Here is a 24,144-nt window from a genome sequence, read left to right as displayed (position 1 = left end):
TGATCTCCCAAAACGCATACTAAAATCTTTCGTTGACATCTATGCTGATGACACGACCATCACAAAGGCCGTAAATGATGATGTTCTCTCTGATTCTCTCTCCTCTTATTTTGAGCGCGTAGTACAGTGGGGAAAGAGGTAGCTGGTTACCTTTAATGCATCTAAGACCAAGCTCCTATCCCTACATCATAAATGCTCTGATCCACATCTGGGGAGGCTTTTTTGATAATCTTTTGGGTTTGACCTTTACTCCTGATCTTAAATGGAACACATACATCAAGTCTGTGGCCAAGGTCGCTGGGAAAATGGTGGGATCCTTCTACCACTCCAGAAGATATCTCACTAATGGTGAAATTGTCTATCTATATAAGAGCCAAGTACGTCCAAAGATGGAGTACTGCTGCCACATCTGGGCAGGAGCTGCTAAAAACAGCCTATCCTGCCTTGACAGAGTACAAAATAGACTTCGTGGCTTAGTGGGGGATACCCTTTTCTCTACCCTGCAACCTCTTTCCCACAGAAGAGACGTAGCGAGCCTGTCGTAGTTCTATCGTTATTTCCATGGCAAGTGCTCGTCTAAGATCCATTCTCTGGTCCCCCCTTGCCAATCTTTTTCAAAAAACACCCGACTAGCTGAAACCACCGTCAATAATTTTCCCCACTCCTTATCTGTGCCTAAATCAAAACGTAGATTCCATGAACAAAGCTTCTTTCTTAGAACTGCACGCCTGTGGAACTCTGTTCCGCTTGCCTGTTTCCCTCCCGACTTCAACCTGGATGTCTTCAAGTCCAATACAAACAAATTCCTGATGAACCGCCTCCCCCTAAGTAATGACACCTTACCAATTCTCCAATACTATTGCTACACTATCCCTTTGATTACTGTACACACAATAACCCTTATATCCGAGTGGCCATTGGGCCTTGATAAGTGGTGAACTCCATGTAAAAAAAAAAAAAAAAAAAAAAAAGGCCAGAAGATGAAATCCTTGAGACAATTGAATCCTTGGTTATGCACCAACTCTGCTGTCCATCGCATGAATTTTGGTAACATCACTTAAGCTGAAAATGAATCTTTGAAGGACTTTTTAGTTCGTATGCGATTACTTGCGGTGGATTGTGAATTCGCTTGTCTTAGATACCATTTTAACATGTCTCTGATCAAGGACCAGTTTATTTGTGGGATAAACAATGCAACTCTCCAAACAAACATTTTGACTAAGGCTAGTCAGTTGCCGGCAATCAAAACAGTGGTCAGAGATCAGTCTCTGCCCAGCGAGTCATCTGATATTTGTGCTGTTAGACCAGTATCCAGCTATTGCAGAAACAAATCTCAACAACTCAAATCACCACAATCCTGTCAATGTGTGGTAGTATTTCCCATGGTATATTTGGCCGCCCCACTCTTCACCATACACATTGCCTTACCTAGGTTAAGACTTGCTCGGCGTACAGGAAACCAAACCACTCCAGTAATGTATGCAGATCTCCACAAATGTCTGAGAGCAATAGTCTGACAGCTCATGTACAGCTCAATAAAGACACTGACCTCTACACTGCCCTTTCCATTATGTTGATACCAAGGCATCAGTTTGACCAAATATGATTGGACAACAACCTGTTCTGGACATTTTTCCTGATAGTGGTGCAAACATATGCTTGGCTGGCCTGAAATAGTTGAGACAAATAGGGTTCAATGAATCTCAGTTGCTTCCTTACTTCAAAAGGGTGTTAGCTGTTGGCGGATTTGCCTTAACATGCAAGAGGTGGATCACTGCTGAGTTCAATATTGAGGGTCATCTCACCATGCAATCCCTCATTTTCTGTGACAAGGTTGATCACTTGTACTTCAGTAGGGAAGGGTGTATGAAAGCTAACATATCACCATCCAATGCAGGCATCACTCACTGTAAGAGTAGCCCAGCCATCTCGTGCTCCACCAGTCAAACCAGAATGCCTTTCGTTTGCACCAATTCCGGAGAATATGTCTAAACTTGAGATGGCCAGTGTTTCAGCCTTGAGCAAATTGAGTAGTATCACGTTTGATGATGTCACCAGTGCAGCACAGGCGAACTTCAACTATCAAGACCTGATTTTTCTCATCAAAATTGGCTTCCCTGATAAACGGAATCATGTTGTGGGTCACCTCCATCAATATTGGAAAGTTTGGCATCGGCTCACTACCTTTCATGATATTGTTCTTTTAGATCAGCGGTTTGTAATCCCACAAGCATTCTGCAAAATCGTCCTTGATAACTTGCATGCCACCAATCAGGGTGTCTCTGGCATGAAGTTTCATGCAATCAGTGTGTCTATTGGCCTGGTCTCGACTAGTATATCGAAAATTAAAGAGATCAGTTCATTTTTAGAATTTATTATATTGTTACTTTGAGGGGAAGTAATTATAGTTATAGCTTCGGTTGTGCAGAGGCGACATGACTTAGAGCCTGGAGTATAAGACTTAACTTTTTTATGATAGTCCATTTGATTGAGAAGGGGGTATTGTTAGAGTTAAGCTTTTTAATTAAAGTGGTTAGAGAAGTTCCTTTATTTTCTATTTATTTATTAATTAATTAATTTATTTATTTTCCATTTAGTGTTTTCTAACAACCTTTGCTGACCTTTTTTTAAGTGATGACCTGTACATTTCAGTTGACCTATATTATTTTGCCCTATATATATTTTTTCGCGCCTTTAACGTTTCCTGTCTGGGTCATTTTGACATTTGTTTCTCTATTTTATATTTAACTCTATCACCATTTTTTTCTCCTCTTTTTCTTCCCAGATCTTTCTTATTTATATTTATATCTCGGCAGTAGAATGAAAAGCATATCTTATTTTTCTTTTATTAATATTATTGGAATTTTTTCCTTTTTTCCTTGTACACATTTTTGTGAATTATTCCATGGATTTCTGCCTTTGGATTATTATGGACCATCTTCTTCACCATATTCCCTCTGCTTCACTTTTTTTGTTATCAAGTAAGATCTTTGGCTTACTTGTTGTTTCATCAAATACTTTTGCATGCCAAATCCGATCCCGCATTTTGTTAATTCCTACCCTCTGATGAGAAGGAAAGTATTTCTTTGAAACTCCGCGGAATAAGGACTATCCACGTATCTAGTGTTTCCTTTTCAGATTAAATATGTTTTTAACTCATTTCAAAGTGTTTTTTAACATGTTTTATTAACTTGTCGCGGCTTGGACGCTAACAACAACAGCACTACAGGCGACCAGCAATTAACAGCCTCCGCCGAAATCAGCAGTAGCAAGTAAACAACAACAACAACAACAACAGCACTACAGACGACCAGCAATTAACAACCTCCGCCGAAATCAGCAGTAGCAAGTAAACAACAACAACAACAACAACAACAACAGCACAACAGACGACAAGCCATTGACGGCCTTCGCCGAAATCAGCAGTAGCAGTAATGTCGGCGGCCGTCACGTGATTCCAGAGCCCCGTTGTAGAAAAGAAATTTAAAAAAGACATCTTTTCTACAACAAAAACAAAAACAACAAACTTTAATTTCCTGGAAAAACTTCGTGAAATACAAACAACGAACTCCTTCAGCATCGACTGTTTGTAAAGAACACATCCGGGAATTAATATTAACTGTTGTTTAGAAATAGAAACAAACTTCCTGCCCGCTCCCGGTGACTAGTAGCCCCCTGAATATTTTCGGCGATATTTTCACCACTCGGCGGCTTGGTTTTCGGCAAAGCTCTGCACTTGCTCACAGTTCTCTAACCGGTCGACGCTCGCGCAATTACTGTGACTCCAGTCTCTCCACTGTAGCAGTCCAGTCCACCACCACTACAGTGGCTCCGGTCTCCACGCCGGAGAAGTCCACCACCACTACCGTGGCTCCGGTCTCCACGCCGGAGAAGTCCACCACCACTACCGTGGCTCCGGTCTCCACGCCGGAGAAGTCCACCACCACTACCGTGGCTCCGGTCTTCACGCCGTAGAAGTCCACCTCATCACCACGACTCCGTCCTCCATGTCGTCCGTACCTCTCATACACTGACTCCTCCCTCAGTGTCAGTCCGATCCGAGCGCCCGTCCGTACCTGATGAATGCTGAACCCTCAGTGTTGCCAATTGTCCGTCCGTTCCTCTCATAACCTGAGGCTAATGCATCAGTACTATCCCAGTCGGACCCAAGTCGACCAATCACCCGCACCAGTTACCACGCCGATTCCTCCGACGTCATTCCAGCTTACGGCGAACCGACAAGCATCCTCCTGACAGAATACACCGGCGACGGATCCCGGACCAACGTCGCCCAGTGAGAAAATTCGCATTTGCCACCCTTTCGTTTGCTTAAATAAAAGGCGAATCTTCGTCTTTAAACTAAACTACCCGAGTTTGTCATTCTTCTTTGTCCTGTTGTTTTCTTCCTTGTCCTTGTGTCTGATGTTTATTTAGTTGCACGGTCAGTTGGCTAACCACCTTCCGGCCTCCCCGCAACAAACTGTTTACTCGTATTATAAGCTCTATATCCTATTTAGTTTTATCAAGCTTTTACATCTGGCTGAGATAACTTTATAAATATTAATTCTTTAATATTTATAATATACTTTAATTTTACCATCTTGGATCATTTTGATAAATTTAATTGTAATTTTTATTTTATATATATATATATATATATATATATATATATATATATATATATATATATATATATATATATATATATATATAGCCAGTAGAGTTTAGTTTCCTAGAAGTACATCCAATGAAACAACACGTGTCTACCAAAATAGTGCTCAATGAGTGAACAGAGCATGTATATTAATTTTATTTATACAAACATTAATGGCTACATATGTGCATACATGTTTCTGTAATCACCCACGTTGGGGGATTACGTCTTCAGGCCAAGAACCACCTTCAAAAGTGACATTTCCACCAAATACATTTTTCTACTTCGTTTATCAAGTTAAAAATACAACCTGGGTGGGAGTCAAAAAAAACAAAAAACGGTAAAAGGATGAGTGAGGTCTCTGAAGATGATAAACATCTTTTTTCTCTTTCCCTTCCCCCATCTAACCTAACTTTTGGCTTTTTATGACATAGGGTACTTGAGAGTTTAGTTTTCTTGTCTTAGAGTCTGTAAGTTAATAACCTTAGCTATGGTCAACCAAGTACTGACCGGTGCCTTTTAATCTACCTCCACCCACACATACACACAACACACACACATAACACATCCATACACAGACACTGCCAACACACACACACACACATTAATCAATATATTCAAAAGCGAATCCATGCTGAACACTCTTTGTTTTATTTACTGAAACTAGACAATGATTCTGAAACTACATAGAGGATAAAGTAAAAGTTACATTAAGGTAAATAAAAAAATATAAATGAATAAAAATAAAAATAAAATACATAAATAAATAAATAAATAAAAATAAATAAAAAATATAAAATATAATAAAAAATAAAAAATAAAAAAATAAAAATAAGTAAAATAAAAAAATAAAAAATAAAAAAATAAAAAATAAAAAAATAAATTAAGAATAAAGTAAAATTAAATTAAAACAAATAAACCAACAAAATGTGAATAAATATAAACCCGAAAGTTTTCTAAACCCCACATGTACCTATATGCGTGTATCAATACACTTATAAATGTCTAACATTTATCTACACCCGCGCATATATACACACACACATTACAGACATACAGAGACAAATAATAGTATTTTTCTTTACTTATGCAGCGTGGTAACATCTTCGTATATGCAATATTATGCTACCCGACTACAGACGGGTGTACATATATATACATATATATATACATATATATATATATATATATATACATACATATACACACATATACATAAACACACACATACATACATAAATACATACATATACATATATACATACATACATATAAACACACGCACACAACAGACATACATATACATATCAACACATACATACATATATAACATATATATAAACAACATTCGGACATCCATACATTTTTGTAATCTATATTGTTACAACAATTCTATACGAGGCCGCCTATTCTAATAGTTCAGAAATATACGTGTGTATACATACATCTACATACAATAGACACAGAGACACATCCACATACAAACATACACACCGATACATAGATACAGATATACATATATATATAAACATACAAACATACATGCATACGTAAAATACACCTATATATCCAAAGTCACACAAATATAGACATATATATATATATACATGCAAACCTGTACCGTGCCACCAAATGATACATCTAAAGTAGAAACAGACATGAATACACCTACTGTATAAATTCACTTTTTCTATCAAATTCCACATCTCTAGTTATGTTTCATGGCCCCTTCCGCTTGTTACACTTTCTTAAGTTGTAGGTTTTTACCGTAAAAATTGACACTACGTAAAAATTTATATTGAATTCAGTATGAAGTTCATAGGGTTATCCTCATATTTAACAAAGATTCTTTCGATGGTAAGGCAGATATACATAAGATGTATCACGACACAATAATAATATATAATAACATATGACAGAAATCAGAGTATTTAGGTTATATAAACCTAGTATATAAGCTTATATATTGTAGTACTTACCTTCATCTTTGCTTATTCACTCTAATACCCTTATTCCTTTCTCTTCCATTTACCCTTCATTCCTTACTTTCTTTCATCTATTTATTTCTTCTATTTTTTTTTTTTTTTTTTTTTTTTTTATATTAATAAATTATTTTTCCTACCCGGGTCTATAAAGATCATATATCCATACATGCACACACCCAAAAATATCCATATGCATACATTATTACGGGCTTCACTCAAAACGATCTATTACTCATTTAGTTCAAATATACCTTCATACAGGTGCTTATTTCGGCTAGTAATAACATAACTGCTCGATGAAGTAGAACATTAAGTGACTTACGTAACCCATATGGGTATGATTATAGTTGCGACCTCACTTATCCTCTTTTTTTTTTGGGGGGGGGTATTTGATGGGGGTTAGTTGTACTTATAGCAGTTCCATTATCCCAATTTAGAGTTCCTTAAGTGCATGTATTCTGAAATGTTTGCAGGATATAGCAGTTTCTTGTTTAATATTCAATAATTTTTCTCGGTCTTTAAACCTAGTTATCTCAAGTTTTTCTGATAAGCATAATAGACATGGTGAGTTTAATGAGTGGCAAGTATTGGCCCTTCTAATAATATTCCATTCTATACTAGGTGTTTTATTTTCTCTAACTAATTTCCAGTAATATAACGATAAGGAAGTGTCCTTTTCATATGTTTGATTATTCATCGAGCGTGTATGTCCATAGAATCTATTTTTGAAAGTCATTTGGGTACTCCCTATGTAGAATCTTTCGTCCCTTGGGTTCTCCATCGGGAATATCCTTGCTTGGTATACCACCGATGAGGTCAGACATTCATTTTTTATTGGGCATTCCTCAGGTTTTTTACAGTTACATTTATTCACCGCAGTGTTTGCACTAGTATTCTCCCCTTCTCTATTAGTCGTCTTTAAAATTCTTCCATTATGCTTTTTTATAATCCTTTCCAAATTATCACTACAGCTGTAACTTAATTTTAATGTATTTTTATTAAATATCTTATGTAATATATTATTTGGTGGGAAATGCTTATTAATAAGTTGTAAAAATTTTGCACCAAGTTTTGTTTTCAACATAATGTTAAAGGGGGGTGTGAACCAAATAATTTTCCTACCACGATTTCTAGATCCATTTGTGCTAGTGTTATTTATTTTATATTTTATCTCTATGTCCTTATATCCACTATTTTTAAGTGCTGTATTATAAATAGCTTTGCAATTATTGAAAGTTACTTCATTAGATGAATTGTTACTTATTCTACTTTCAATAGATAACGGTATATGTTTAATAATGGATGGTGGATGGTTAGACTGCGGGTGTATATAAATAGGATTAGCGTTATCCTTCATATATGGTTTATAAGCATTTAAATCCAGATCTAAAGTAACGTCAAGGAAATCAACCTGTTTTAAGTTAGCATTAACTTCTACTTTTAGGCCAAAATTTTTCATGTCCCTATGGATTGCTCTCCTAATTTGATCGCATTTAACACTTGTAGCATTCTTCACTATTATCAGCCCATCATCACGATATAGGCCCATGTCCCTTCTATCAATAATATTATCGTTCGTTAAATTATGAATGATATAAAGTCCAACGAGATCTGTTGCCTCTGCAGAGTCCAGCGATCCCATTGATACCCCGAAAAAGTTGTTTTGCCCATTTTTTGCCCATTGTTCCCCGTTATAGACAAGGACAGTTGTGCGGCATTTCATAATAATATCCAAATCCTCCTCGGAGACATTAGTATAGGTCTTGGCAAATTCAATTGCCTTTCCAAAGAGATCCTTTGTGATTGACGGGTAGTAATCCATAATGTCAAATTGCACAAAGGCGCAGTTTTTCTTGTTGGCAATGTTAAGAAACCATTTTACTGGATCCGCCGTATTTATCCATAGGTTCAGGTTGAACTGCCGTTTTAATTCTAGATTGATTTTCTCTAATATTCTTTTACTAATCTTTCCAATTTCGGGTCTGGTTGGGTTAATCAATCTTGTTGTTGGTTTTGTGTTGAAGCTAGGTTTATGATCCTTTAAAAGGATATACGCTTCGTTTTCTCTAAGTTTATTTACTCTATCGCTGATTTGTAATTCATCCGTGATTTTTTTACTGTCCTTATTTATCAAATGAATTACGTTGTGATAGTCTTTTTTCAAATTCTTCTGGACCAGGTCATTATATTTCTCCCTGTCTAATTTGTAAAAGTTTCTGGTCTTATCAGCCTTAACAAGGATATGTTGTGACTTGTTGATCTCCTTTACAATATCGTCGAGTTTTTTTTGGAATTGATTTTTAGTTTTGTGGAATTCTAAATTTCTAATTAGTGAATAGAGATCCTTCTAGATTAAAAGGCACCGGTCAGTACTTGGTTGACCATAGCTAAGGTTATTAACTTACAGACTCTAAGACAAGAAAACTAAACTCTCAAGTACCCTATGTCATAAAAAGCCAAAAGTTAGGTTAGATGGGGGAAGGGAAAGAGAAAAAAGATGTTTATCATCTTCAGAGACCTCACTCATCCTTTTACCGTTTTTTGTTTTTTTTGACTCCCACCCAGGTTGTATTTTTAACTTGATAAACGAAGTAGAAAAATGTATTTGGTGGAAATGTCACTTTTGAAGGTGGTTCTTGGCCTGAAGACGTAATCCCCCAACGTGGGTGATTACAGAAACATGTATGCACATATGTAGCCATTAATGTTTGTATAAATAAAATTAATATATATATATATATATATATATGTGTGTGTGTGTGTGTGTGTTGTAGTCTAAAATAAAAGGCACTGATATCACTTCCACAATATTCATATTAGACGTGTTCCTTTTGATGCCGAACATTTGATCCATTCTCTTCCACAATTAGTTCTTCTTATTGCAGTTACTCCTCTCATATGCATATATTTTGAAACTATACACACACACACACACACACACACACACACATACACACACACAAACGCAGTGCGCGCGTGTGGTTTAAAAATATAATTTGCATACACACACAAGAAAATATACACACAAGAAGTATGCACTCACACGCACACGTGTGTATTCTTCTTACAAAACAAAATTTAGTCTTTTCATTTCGAATATTTTGTGGATACAATTCCATTAATACTTTTTTGTAAATTTGTAAATACTTTTTTTTTTTTTTTCACAAAAGTATTAATGAAATTGTTTCAATCTGTAAATATTCGAAGTTGGCAAAATGAATTTTGTTTCTTCTTTTTAAATTCTTTGCTTTGATTTCTCTGCTTAAAACATTTGAATTGTTAGCGTGAATTTTCGTACAACCATCGTCAATATATTATTCAAGCCACGATCTACACAAGATAACAGTGTCGGCCTTCTTTTTATATAGGGACAATTTCAGGTGTAACACCGGTTTTTAATGACCGTCATACGCATGCGTTGTTTTGATTACACCGGAAATAAACTAACGATGGCTGACGTGGATTTTCTGACCGAACAGGTTAATCAATTTTTTACGATTTATTCTAATAATTAATTAATTAAACTGTTTTAACAAGTTTGTTTTGATAGAAATAAGATTTTTTTTTCAGGAATTTTTATGTGTTTTTATTTCATATTTCATGTATTTTTGAATGATATGAAAAATAATGATAGCAATTATTTGTTTGCAAACTATATAAACAAAATAAGGTCAGTGTGTTACTGCACAGTGCACTGCAGTGCAGCGCACTGTGCAGTAACACACTGCACTGGTTGCTCAACCTGGAAAGAGTGTTTATTCCGAAAGCCGTTCTTAACATGGGCAGATTGAAAATAAGAAAATACCTTTCAGAATAAACACCCCCAACCTCCCGATGCTAAGAACGGCTTCTTTTTTTTTTTTTTTTTACAAAGGCATAACCACTTATCAAGGCCCAGAGACCACTCGAGGATAGGGGTTAAGAGTGTACAGTAGTCAATTGGACAATATCGCAATCGTTAGTAATGGAAATTCAGTAAATTTGTTAACTTAAGTGGAACGACTCCTCAAGAACTTGTTTACGTTGGACTTGAAGACAACCATATTGTAATCAGCTGGAAAGCAGGAAAACGGAAGATAGTTCCACAGGCGTGCACGCGTGCAGTTATAAGAAAGAAACTTTGTTCATGGAATCTACGTTTAGGTTTAGGCACAGATAAAGAGTGGGGGAATTATTATTGATAGTGGTTTCAACTAGACGAGTGTTTCTTGTTTCTTGTGAAAGTTTGGGGAGGAGGGACCATAGATTGAAGCTCAGTCGAACGATAAAACAAAGACAAACTCGCTACATCTCTTCTGTGAGAAAGAGGTTGCAGGGAAGAGAAAAGGACATCTCCTACGAGGCTATTTTGAACTCTATCAAGGCAGGATAAGTTTCGTTCTAGCTCCTGTCTAGATGTGGCAACATATATCGTTGGAGACGTTGGATGTACCTGGCTCTTATATAGATAGAGAATTGAAATAAACACCCTTTGCAGGTTTGACAACCAGTGTAAGTGCGCATATAGACCCAAAATAATATTTGATTTGAAAAAAAGGTGCTTGTGAAGATCAGTTATATTTTAAGCTAACGCATTTCAGGTGGAAACATTACGTATCGTGTTGAAATTAATATAAATTACAAAAAAAAAGGGGGGGGTACATTTTTACGACGTGACCCACTGACCCAGCGTATTATAAACACCCTAACCTCCCCATGTTAAGAAAAGCTTTCGGAATACGCCCCCAACCTCGAAAGCTTTTTTTAACATGGGGTGGGGGTGGAGGGTATTTATTCTGAAATCCGTTCTTAATATGTGGTGGTGGTTGGGGGTGTTTATACTTCACTGATGCACTGAGGAGGCAGGTCGTAAAAAAATATAAATAAATAAATAAATAAAATAATCGAGTACGAAAATAATTACGAGTAAAAATAAAATTTATCGAATTTTATCGTATATTATAATGCGGAAAAGTTTTGCGACCAATTCTGTGTGATAAATTGGCGTGCTTATTCAGAATTGCACTTATGGCGGAAATTAAAAGCAACGAAAATACAGAAAAGGGTACTTTACTTATGCACTTATATTACCGTGTTGAAATATTATTTTGAAAGCCATTCTTAATATGTAGGAGGGTGTTCTTGTAACTATTCTGTACTTCCACCTAACAGTTTAATAATAAAAAAAAAAAATGCGCTTCTGCACTATTGAGACGAAATTTCGGAAATCGTAATAATGAATTTCGCAATGAAAACAATAGTATCTACGTATTTCCACACATATATATAAAAAAAAAAAAATTACGAAAATCGATAAGATAGAAAATTATTTATTAAAAAAAATAGAATTTGAAGAAAACGATCGTATTGCCTTATGTTAGGCACAGGAGAGTTCAAAAGGAAGGTAATTTTCTGTTTTGATTTAACCAAGATGGCCGCAATTTTTCACCTGTTAATACGATTAAAGTTGTTTTTCCTTAATTCAGTAATATTCAGGTAATTTCGACTGCATAATTTGGAAGCTAACATTGTAATTTATTAGAATTGACAAAAAATCAGAAATCATTGTTTTTTTTTTTTTTTTTTTTTAAATCTGAAAACTCGATTTATCGACTACAAAATTTCGTTCTGATAGTGTAGAAGCACCTACATTTTAAAAAAAAATATTTTTAAGTTAAATTCAATTTGAAAAAACAAAACAAAAAACTCTTTCCCCCTCCTACGTTAAGACATTATTTCTAAATAATAATGTTTTAAACAAAACAAATATAAAACAGATAAGTTACTCTTCTACCTATCTGAATAAGATTTTAGTGTTTAGCAGTAGCACCAACGCGTGAGCGCATGATTAATAATAATTAAAAAATAATAATAAAAAAATAATAATAATAAAATAATAATAATAAAGTATTAATAATAATAAAAAAAATAATAATTAAAAAATAATAATAAAAAAATAATAATAAAAATAATAATATAATAATATAATAATAATAAAAATAAAAATAATAATAATAATAAATAATAATAATAAAGAAATAATAATAATAAAAAAATAATAATAAAGAAATAATAATAATAAAGAAATAATAATAATAATAATATAATAATAATAAAAATAAAAATAATAATAATAATAAATAATAATAATAAAGAAATAATAATAATAAAAAAATAATAATAAAGAAATAATAATAATAAAGAAATAATAATAATAAAAAATAATAATAATAATAATAATAAAGAAATAATAATAAGAAATAATGATAATAAAAAAATAATAATAATAAAGAAATAATAATAATAAAAAAATAATAATAAAGAAATAATAATAATAAAAAATAATAATAATAATAAAGAAATAATAATAATAAAAAATAATAAGAAATAATGATAATAAAAAATAATAATAAAGAAATAATAATAATAAAAAATAATAATAATAATAATAAAGAAATAATAATAATAAAAAATAATAATAATAATAAAGAAATAATAATAAGAAGAAATAATGATAATAAAAAAATAATAATAATAAAGAAATAATAATAATAAAGAAATAATAATAATAAAGAAATAATAATAAAAAAAAGTAACAGTGCAGCATCTTTCCACCATCAAATAAACACGGTGGATCACTTTTCTATATTAATTTAACATAAAATGAGCACCCACTTTTTTTGTTGGAGGTGGGTTGGTCAATGTTAAATGGGTAATTGTGGCCTGGTAGACCAACACAAAACCTACTTTAAAAACTTGTTCTTAAGAGGTTTTCAGGTGTGCTGAAAACGAATCTGATCTCATCCCAGCTGTGCTATTAAAAAAGTGCTCAGCCGAAGTAGCTCCAGTTCTCTCCAAACTCTTCAACAAATGCCTTAATGAATCATGCTTTCCGGGCTGTTGGAAAACCACTTCTGTGGTACCAATATTCAAGAATTCTGGCAAAAGAACTGACCCATCAAATTATCGCCCCATTAGCCTCCTCCCACTTTTCGCCAAAATATTTGAGACCATAATTAACCATGCTCTAGTCCGGCACCTTACAGACGCTAAACTTCTGACTGACCAACAATATGGATTTAGACAAGCCCGTTCCACAGCTGACATTCTCACTGTAATCTCTGAACGTATATACCATTCACTGGATAAAGCGGGGGAGGGCAGAGCGGTAGCTCTAGATATATCTAAGGCTTTTGACAGGGTATGGCACAAGGGTCTCCTCAGGAAAATTAAATCATACGGTATCACTGGTAGAATACTTAGCATAATTGAATCCTTCTTAGACAAGAGAAAAATCCAAGTTGTCCTCGACGGTCGAACATCTAAACAGTGTGATATAAATGCGGGAGTGCCTCAGGGGTCTATTCTTGGACCTCTATTGTTCCTGATATTTATTAATGACCTCCCCGACAAAACTGCCTCTGAGATGGGTATATATGCTGATGACACTACACTCTATAAAAGGCATGACAGGAAAACAAATGAACACATATCTAAAGAAATGGCAAAAACATTAGAGGATGACCTCCAATCTGTAGTGGAATGGGGACATAAATGGATGGTCACATTCAATGCTGCCAAAACCAAACTGGTTTCCTTCAATAACTACAAGAAACCTTCTTTGCTACCAATAGCAATGGCCAGTGACTCCCTGTCTGAGAGTACATCTTTCAAACTGCTTGGCCTAACGTTCACAGGAAACATGAGCTGGAACAATTATATTGAAAACATTGCCAGGGCCGCTGCAAAAAAGGTAGGCTCTCTCTACCGTGCTAGAAAACTACTGACACCTGAAAGTACCCTGTATCTCTATAAGGCCACCATTCGCCCATGTATGGAGTATTGTTGTCACATCTGGGCTGGTGCGTCTACTACTAGTCTCTCGCTCCTAGACAATGTTAAAAAAAGAGTCGCCAATCTGATAGGCCCTGAACTGGCATCTAAGCTTCAGCCTCTGTCCCATCGACGAAACGTTGCACCCCTCTGCCTGTTCTACAAGTATTTTAATGGTGAATGCTCTGACGAACTGCAGACACTTGTGCCCCCACGTCGCAGACACCCTCGACAAACCCGACAGGCAGCTAAATCCCACCCCCACACAGTAGAGATTCCTAGATGCAAAAGATCCTTCTACTCCAGTAGTTTCTTCCACAGAACCGCTAGACTCTGGAATTCCATTCCAGGATCATGCTTCCCTAACTGTACTGACATGCAGAAGTTCAAGTGCAACGTGAACCGACATCTTGCTGCCCAAATCCCTACATAGTGCCCCCGTATTTGCTGACCCTGATAGTAGCCCCCTACACCTGAGTGGCAATGTGCCTTGTTTGGGGTGAAAATGTAATATAAAAAAAATTTAAATTTTCCGCAAATAAATATTTTCCAGATATTAAGCAATGTAATTGTTTGTTATAAGTAGTGGCCATTTTTTTATGAGAATTTAATTCTATAACGGATACGTACAATATAATTTTTTTTTTTCAATATTTTCATTTTTTAATTTCTTGATTGAATTAAACAAGTACCAAATTGTTAGGTGAAAGTGCAGAATAGTTACAAAACAACCTCCTCTCCCCATGTTAAATAATAGGTTTCTAAATAACTAACCCCAAAACAGAATACGTTCAACAACAAATACCCAACTGCTTATAGGTGGTCACCCAGCGCACTTGTACCGTCAATTTTTACTTTCCACCTTAACAATCCCCTTTATATTGACGAATTTTAAAGATTTTCAGGGGTGCTGAAAACGAATATCATATTTAGATTTTCTGCAAACAAGTAGTTTTCCGGATATGAAGCAATTGCACATACAACAATGATCACCACTGATAACATAAAGGAATCGCATTGCTTAATATCCAGAAAAGTACATTTTTGGGGAAAATTTAAATGCGATATTCGTTTTCAGCATACCCGAAAACTTATTCAGGTCGTCAATTTAAAGGTAAATTTTTTTTAAAGTGGAAAGTAATTGAAGATTTACCTCTTTAGTTTATTTTTAATTTTTTTTTTTTTTTTTTTTACATGGAGGTCGCCACATATCAAGACCGGAGGCCACTCGAGGATAAGGGTTAATGGGTGCGCTGAAGTCGTCAGGACAACAGTGTAGTAATTGTTTATAGTGGGAATTTGGTATAATTTTATTATTTAAGGGGACGGCTCAGCAAGAACTTGTTTACATTGGATTTGAAGATGACAATATTGTAGTTAGCTGGAAAGCAGGCCAGAGTTCCACAAGCGAGCAGTTCTAGGAAAGAAGCTTAGTTCATGGAATCCATGTTTAGTTTGAGGCACAGATAGAAAGTGAGGAAAATTGCTGATAGTGGTTGCAACTAGACGGGTGTTCTTTTTATAAAAGTTTGACAAGGTGAGGATCATAGATTGGAATTTAGACAAGCACTTGCCATGAAAATAATGATAGAGCAAAGAGAAGCTAGCAATGTCTCTTCTGTGGGAAAGAGATTGCAGGGAAGAGAAAAGAGCATCACCTATCGGGTTTTGAAACCGGTTTGGAACTCTATCAAAGCAGGGTAGGGTGCTCAAAGTAGCTCCTGCCCAAATATGGCAACAGTACTCCACTCTAGGACGTACTTGGCTCTCATACAAGTAAAGGATTGCATTGACAGTGAGATATCTACTGGAGCAGTACAATAATCTAACCATTTTTTTGGCGACCCTGGCAACGGATTTGATGTATGGACTCCATTTCAGGTCAGGGGTAAAGATCAGACCCAGAAACTTGTGAAAGCATGGTGCTTCCCTAAGACAAGAGCCATTCATTTCGATTGGAGTCATATGGAGGTCAAAGCGTTGATAGTGGAAAGAGAGAAGCTTGGTTTTAGATGCCGACTCTATTTGAAACAATGTAGCACTAAGAAATGTGTAATAACATTAATGCAAATACTTCTGTGACATTTTTTTTTTGTTACATAGGAGTCACCACTTATCAAGGCCCAGAGGCCACTTGAGGATAAGTTTTATTGAGTGTACAGTAGTCAATGGGACAATATCGTAGTAATCATTAGTAGTGGAAATTTAGTAAATTTGATTACTTAAATAGACGGTTCATCAAGAATTTGTTTACGTTGGACTTGAAGACGGCCAAATTGTAGTCAGCTGGAAAACAGGTAAAGGGAAGCGTTCCACAGGCATGCAGTTCTAGGAAAGAAGCTTTGTTCATGGAATATTCGTTTAGGCTCAAATAAAGAGTGGGGAAAATTATTGACAGTGGTTTCAGCTAGACGCATGTTTTTTGTGAAAGTTTGGCGAGGGGGGAGACCATAGATTGGAGCTCAGACGAACATTTGCCATGAAAATAAAGTTCAAGCATAGACAGACTCGCAACGTCTCTTGCAGGGAAGAGAAAAGGGCATCCCCCACTAAGATACAAAGTTTATTTTTAACTCTGTCAAGGCAGGATAAGTGTTTCTAGCAACTCCTAGCCAGATATGGCAGCAGTACTCCATCCTTGGTCATACTTGTCTTTTATATAGGTAAAGATTTGCATCAGCTGTGAGATATCTAACAAAGCTGTAGAAGGATTCCACCATTTTTTTCAGATCAGGATTTTCAGATCAGGAGTAAAGGTCAAGCCTAAAAGCTTGACCTTTACTCCTGATCTCAGTTGTTGCCAGATGAGGACCAGAGCGTTGATGATGTAAAGATAAAAACTTGGTTTTAGATGCATTAAAAGTAACCAGTCACCTCTTTACCCATTGTACCACGTGCTCAAGATCAGCGGAGAGAAAATCAGAGAGAATTTTGTCATTTACGGCCTTTGATGTGTTGTAATAGATGGTAGTGTTGTAAGCATAAACTTAGGATGTGTTTTGGGAGATCATTGCTGTAGATCAGGAAGAGAGTTGAACCCAGGATGGATCCTTGAGGAACTTCAGCATGAATACTGTGAGCTTCTAATTTCTGCCCATCGACTACTACTCTTATGAACCTATCAGAGAGAAATGATTTAATAATTGAGAAAACATTTCCAGTTATACCGTAGCTGGAGATCTTGTGAAGTAGACCTTTATGCCATACCCTATCAAAGGCCTTTGATATGTCAAAAGCAATTGCCCTAAAAAGGAAGCCTCCGTCGAGATTCACTAATCCTATGAGGGTATAACCGTAAGCACATCTGCTGTAGATCTAGCAGAACGGAAACCATATTGCATGTAACTAAGAAGGTAATTTTTGCTGAGATGGTTGACTACTTCTGTATTTAACAGATTCCAGCAACTTACTCATGAAAAAAAAAGAAAAATACTGATGAGGGTGTTGGGAAGTAATTCTAAAGACAACGCTTAAACAGTTTTGTAAGTATAGGAGCTAGTTCTAGTTGAAGCTTTTTCAGCCCTATAATTGGAATGCCGTCAGGGCCAGTTGTTTACTGGAATCAAAGTTTTTGATTAGCTTGGCAACATCATGCACAGATATTTGTATGTCGCATAGCGTGTTTCCTGATACAAGAGGAAATATGGGGGTTGACGGCCTTGGTCGTATAGGGTAGAATTAGCCGTTGCTTGGGATAGAGCATATGCTTCTGTTCAGGACCCTGTTTGCTATTTGCCAAAACTGGTGGGAACCAAGCCACTGCTCAGCTACTTTGGACTTGACAGACTGAGCATACAACTCTCTCTTTTACAGTGGTTGGTTTAGTCTCAGTACATTTATTACATTAGAAGCAATGGAAAAAGTGATTTTGTGCACAATGGCAGCAGCACATTCTGGAGAGAACCACGGATGGCTGTTATGTTTTTGCTGGAATTTTTTGGAGGGTATGAAGTGGCCTATACTTATAATTAACCATTCCATCAGGTCTGATACTATATACTTTTTAAACACTATGCAGAGGTAGATCTGATATGTAAGCTATCCCAGTCAGCTAGAGAGTATCGATATACTGTACGATTGAGAGGTACATCTGAGGACTTATTACATTTCGTTTTTATCTTAACTAATACAACCGAGTGGTCAGAAGATCCCAGTAGAAACAGAACAAAAGATGAACATAGCTCAGAGCAAGTTGTGAGAAAAAGGCCTAGGAAACTTGCATATTGACTGTCAGTGTCGGGCACACAGGTGGGTTCATGAACAATCTGAATGAGTTTTTTTTTTTTTTTTAAATTTATTGCAGACAGTTATCCTCATCCTCATTAGTTATTTCATGATGTTTCGGCCAACTTTTCCTCTAGCTTTTGTTAGAGGAATAGTTGTCCGAAACGTGAAACAACTAATAAAAGATGAAGATGATTGTCCACAATAAATAAAACAATAAATAATACTCATCGTAATGAATTCCAATTAAATAAAATAAATCTGAATGAGGTCATAAACTATGGAGAAATTGTGACAGAACCTCCCCTCATCATGTGTCTTGCTTGAGTGGGCTAACCATTCGATATTGTGAACATTGAAGTCTCCACAGACGTGAATGTTAGCTGAAGGATGAGCAGACAGGATATGGTCAATTTTCTCAGATATGCTCTTAAAGATAGTAACTGTTGTTGTGGGAGCAATAGAGGGCAAATATAACTGTAGTGGTGTGAGCAAGTGCAAGCCGAACTTGAGGCTTTGAGATTCTTGTTTGTATTGCCATTCGGACTTAGGGTTAGTGGTAGGGTTAAAAAAGGGCATATGTTTTGACATCTTAACAGGACAATGTAGCACTAAGAAATGTGTAAGAATATTGATGCAAATATTTCTTTGCTGTTTGTTCCATTTAGCTGACACTAAAGAAATTTCTCTACGTCGCTTGATAATAATGAATCTGTCATCTTATCGTTATATCCGCTTTGTACATATCTGCCCTATCTTTTTGCTTTTGGTATTGCCACTCAGACTTAGGGATATTCATAGCTTTAAGGAAAGGTATTTGTCTTATGTTTTTCATTTGACATTTTTTTCTGCTAAAGTTTGTTAACATTAACAATGAATTGTTCCTCAATATGACAGTCTAAAATCTGATTTTGAAGTCAATTCAAACATGGATTAAATTTTATTTTAACAAGTCATAAATAAATCAGATGCCCTACCTTAATTCTACCACTAACCCTAAGTCTGGTTGGCAATATGATAAAATAAATAAAAATAAAAATGATAGAAAAAAAGTGCACATGAAAGTTCAATTTGTCCGATCATATGTAGATGCACTAAATTTATAGAACGACGAAAATAAATTGTACATCATTCACTATGACTATGCCATTCATGCACTCACACACCTCGGAGCTATTAAACCTGGCATAGTGATATGGGACAAGGAGAAAGAAGCAACCTTAGAAGAAGTTAGTGTCCCCAATAGTGCTGGGTTAAACAGAGCTGAAAAGGTAACATGGTATTCCAAGATCTTCTGTACGACATGAAAAGAAATTGGAATCTTAGGAAGATTTCCAGCATTCCAATAATTATAGTAGCAACTTCACTCTTGAAAAAAAAAAAAAAAAATACCTGGCAAATATACTTGGTGAACCAATACAAACAATAGATCTCTGTCGGAATATATGAAACAGTGGGTGAATTGTTGGTATCTAATAGGATGCTCCATCCCTAGCTAGAACAAAATGATAAAAAAAAATAGAATGTTGAAATAAATCAATAGATTTTTTTTTTTGATACCAATATTTTTTTTTTTTTTTGATACCAATATTTTTTTTTTTTTTTGATACCAATATTTTTTTTTTTTTTTTGATACCAATATTTTTTTTTTTAATACCAATATTTTGTATTAAATACCAATATTTTTTTTTTTAATACCAATATTTTTTTTTTTTGATACCAATATTTTTTTTTAATACCAATATTTTTTTTTTTTTGATACCAATATTTTTTTTTTAATACCAATATTTTGTATTAAATACCAATATTTTTTTTTAATACCAATATTTTTTTTTTTTTTTTTTTGATACCAATATTTTTTTTTAATACCAATATTTTTTTTTTTTTTTTTTGATACCAATATTTTTTTTTAATACCAATATTTTTTTTTTTTTTTTTGATACCAATATTTTTTTTTTTGATACCAATATTTTTTTTTTTGATACCAATATTTTTTTTTTTAATACCAATATTTTTTTTTTAATACCAATATTTTTTTTTTAATACCAATATTTTTTTTTTTAATACCAATATTTTTTTTTTTTTTGATACCAATATTTTTTTTTAATACCAATATTTTTTTTTTTTTGATACCAATATTTTTTTAATACCAATATTTTTTTTTTAATACCAATATTTTTTTTTTGATACCAATATTTTTTTTAAATACCAATATTTTTTTTTAATACCAATATTCAATTCAAACAAAAATTGGTGATGTAAGCGCCTACTGCGAATTAGACCATGCTTACGGACAAAGTAGGGAGTTAAGCAGCAAGATATATTTTGTGGATAAACAGACGTGCACATACTGTGAATAAAGTAACCAATTTTTCCCCAGGTGGATAAAGGTTTGGAGGAAGCGTTGCTCTTTACTGAACCTAAAGTTCCTGGTGATGGTAGTAGACCACGTATTAAGGTAGGTGATATCATGAGTGTATGATCATTTCAATAACAATAGGCATGACTTTATTTTAATAATAATATTATAGATTATAGATATTGCAGCTAAACATTTGAATGGCTTTTCATGAAAATACAAAGCATGTATTGAGTTTGGGTTTTTTCTCTTTTTTACCCTTGTTTTTAATTGGCCCCCCCCCAAAAAAAAGCTTCACACACACGTATATATATAATTTATAAAATAAAATAGACGTTTTTTGTCTATGAATTCTATATCCGATCTTTTCCAACTTCTGGATAACAGTCTTCACTTCTGGCAGGAACTGGCTGATGTAATCACCATATTTATAAGTTTAAGAACTTTCTTTCCTAATCTTCAGGATTCGTCATCAGGAATAGATTAATCTAACTGGTTATGCACATCAGTCAGTTTCTGCCAGAAGTGAAGACTTATTTGGAAGTTTGAAAGGATCAGAAATAGAATTAATAGACAGAAAAAGTTTATTTTATTTGATGAAATTTGCTTAGAAGAAAAAATGCTGCCTAAATATCCAGTTCAGTTCTCAGTGCAGATGATACTAAGAATACACTTGCAAATTAAGACTTTTATCCAATCATGGCTGATGGCATGAGAGCAAGCTACCTCCATGAATTAAACATTCCATTCAAAATATGTATAGATTCCCAAGTTTGATGTCAAGTTTTTCAAATTTGACGAGATACACTAAAAGAATTTGTATTATTTGAATTATTCGGACTACGGTTCTCATCTCATAAAAAAAAGATGTTTTTGAATTTTGCGATAAAGATTGATTATTTGTTTTATATGGACTCTTCAGACTACTGTTCATAACTCGGAAAAAAAAAAACCCCAACAAAAACTATCTCAACTAAATACATAGCTTGGCATTAAATGACCCACAGTGGTTGATATGCTGTGAAGCCCCAATAAACTAACCAACCAACCAGACTACTGTTCTCATCTTGTTCTTTTCACAACGTTTCAATTGATGTAACCTTCGACTTTCTTCAGGTGTATCTTGTCAAACTTGGGATCTCCACATAATTTTGGTAAAGATTCCATCCTCGATGTGAGCGACACTCGAACTACCTAGTCATGGCTGACAGAACAAGAGCATGCAGCCCCCGTAGATTAAATAAAGAGTTCCATTCAATATTTTGTGCAGATTTCTGAGTTCAACAGAAACATTCCCAAGTTTGACAAGATACACCTGAAGAAGGTTGGAGGTTACATCGACCAAAATGTTGTGAAACTAACACTCAAGATGAGAATCTGTAGGGGTGCCACCCCAGCAATAATCTGCCGATTTATTTATCCTCATCTTCATAGTTGTATTGTTTCACCAATTTGACCAACTATTCATCTGGCCTTCTTCAGTTAACAGTGATGAGATAGGAATGCTGAATCTCTTAACTGTATTCTCATTAATTACTGCCTTGTTGTCTCACCATGTTTATTGGCCAACTAATCCTCTGGCCTACTTTGAGTAGGATTGAAACCGCTATCTTCAGACAATGCCCTCCTGGAACTGTAGAGATTCAATGCCTCTATCCACTGTGCCACAGGCCTCAAATCCGGCCAGAGGATTAGTTGGCCAAAACGTGGTGAGACAACAACTATGGAAGGTAGTAATTGGGATACAGATAAGACTCAGCATTCCTATACCATCGCAGTTAACGACCTGAAGAAGGCCAGAAAAATAGTTGGTCGAAACGTGGTGAACAACAACAACTATTAAGATGATAACAGTTTGCAAATAAATAAATAAATATACAAATTACTCATCTACGAAAGATTCCAATGAAAATAATACATAATTTGTTATTTTTTAATTTTATTTTACAAGATTGACTTGTTCTGCAACGTATTTGTCTGGATTGCATTTCTTTTTTTCTTTCTTCTCTATGGCACCCACTTCATGTTCCTCCCTCTTTTCTTGTTTTCTTTCTCTTCCTTTTCCTTTCTATGCTTTGAGCAAAAGATGTGGGTTGGAGGAGGCAAAATATTTTTGTTTAATCAGAAGATTTTGTCTCTCATACTTACACATACTTGGGATCTTTCTCTTGCTAACAGCATGCATTTTTTTTTTTGTTTGTTTATTCCTCAAAGTAAACATTTTTTTTAATTTCTGAATTTTATTGCAAAATAATCCTTGAATATTCGTTTTACACAAAACTTAATTTTAATCAAATTAAAATCGACTGGCTTTATTTGTGCCAATTAATGAGTAAGAGAGGGGGGGGGGCATCTCTCAGATGAATTTTATCCACACTGGCATTGATTTTTACATTGAAGACAACTTTGAGATATCTCAGTTGGGCTTTCAATACTTCCAAGTCATTTATATCTTTTCAACAAACTTTACAGAACCACCATGCTTGATAAGTCGAAAAATCACTCTCCAATTTAATGACTCCCACACTATCAACCAAGCTCTAATCCGTCACATTGCCACCAAGTTGCATTCCTATGCGAGTTTTACAAGTATGTGTACCTCGTCAGCATATGATTAGCCCATCTAGAAGCAAAATCCCACCCCTTCACTGTATAGACCTGCAGATTCCGGAAACAAACAGGAAAGGAATTCCAAAGTTTAGCATTTCAAAGGAAAAAACTATTAGAGTGCAAAGGTTTCCAACTTCTAGGGGCCTCAGCAGTAAAGCAGTGTGATTTTGTTGCTTGTCAGTGAAGGGGTGAGATTTTGCTGCTTGTGGGAGTATTTACATCGAGGGGGGCACAAGTGCTAAGAGTTCATCAGAGCGCATTCCATTAAAGTACTTGTAAAATGGGCACAGGATGGAACATTGCAGTGATGGAACAGAGCTTAGTTGCTAATAAAGAATTAGATTTGAGACTTTTTTTTTTTTTTTTTTTGACCCTGTCTAAGTGAAAAACTAGTTGCATATGCATCAGATGTCTTAATAATATTCTGTGCATCGACGGATTGTGGCTTTATAAAAGTCCTAAAATACTCTTTATTTTTTTTGCTGCCATTTTCTAAAATT

At 34.9% G+C, this 24,144-nt stretch overlaps 1 protein-coding gene across 2 annotated transcripts in view; it reads left to right on the top strand.

Moving 5' to 3' along the window:
* The first annotated feature begins 9,977 nt into the window (after window positions 1-9,977).
* Window positions 9,978-24,144, top strand: part of LOC145256367 (protein YIPF6-like) — a 53,151-nt gene continuing 38,984 nt past the window's right edge. The window contains exons 1-2 of one of the 2 annotated variants that reach the window (XM_080115191.1): window positions 10,053-10,118; window positions 21,056-21,133. In XM_080115191.1, the coding sequence (XP_079971317.1) occupies window positions 10,053-10,118; window positions 21,056-21,133 (144 nt within the window). Of the gene's footprint in view, window positions 10,119-21,055; window positions 21,134-24,144 lie in introns of both variants that reach the window. The other variant, XM_080115192.1, reaches the window with a different exon arrangement.

The sequence above is a fragment of the Euprymna scolopes genome, chromosome 32 (assembly GCF_053919585.1).
Source record: "Euprymna scolopes isolate OS-2025 chromosome 32, ASM5391958v1, whole genome shotgun sequence".
NCBI lineage: Eukaryota > Metazoa > Mollusca > Cephalopoda > Sepiida > Sepiolidae > Euprymna > Euprymna scolopes.
Note: the sequence above shows the minus strand (reverse complement) of the source record. Positions and strands in the feature narration are given on the sequence as shown.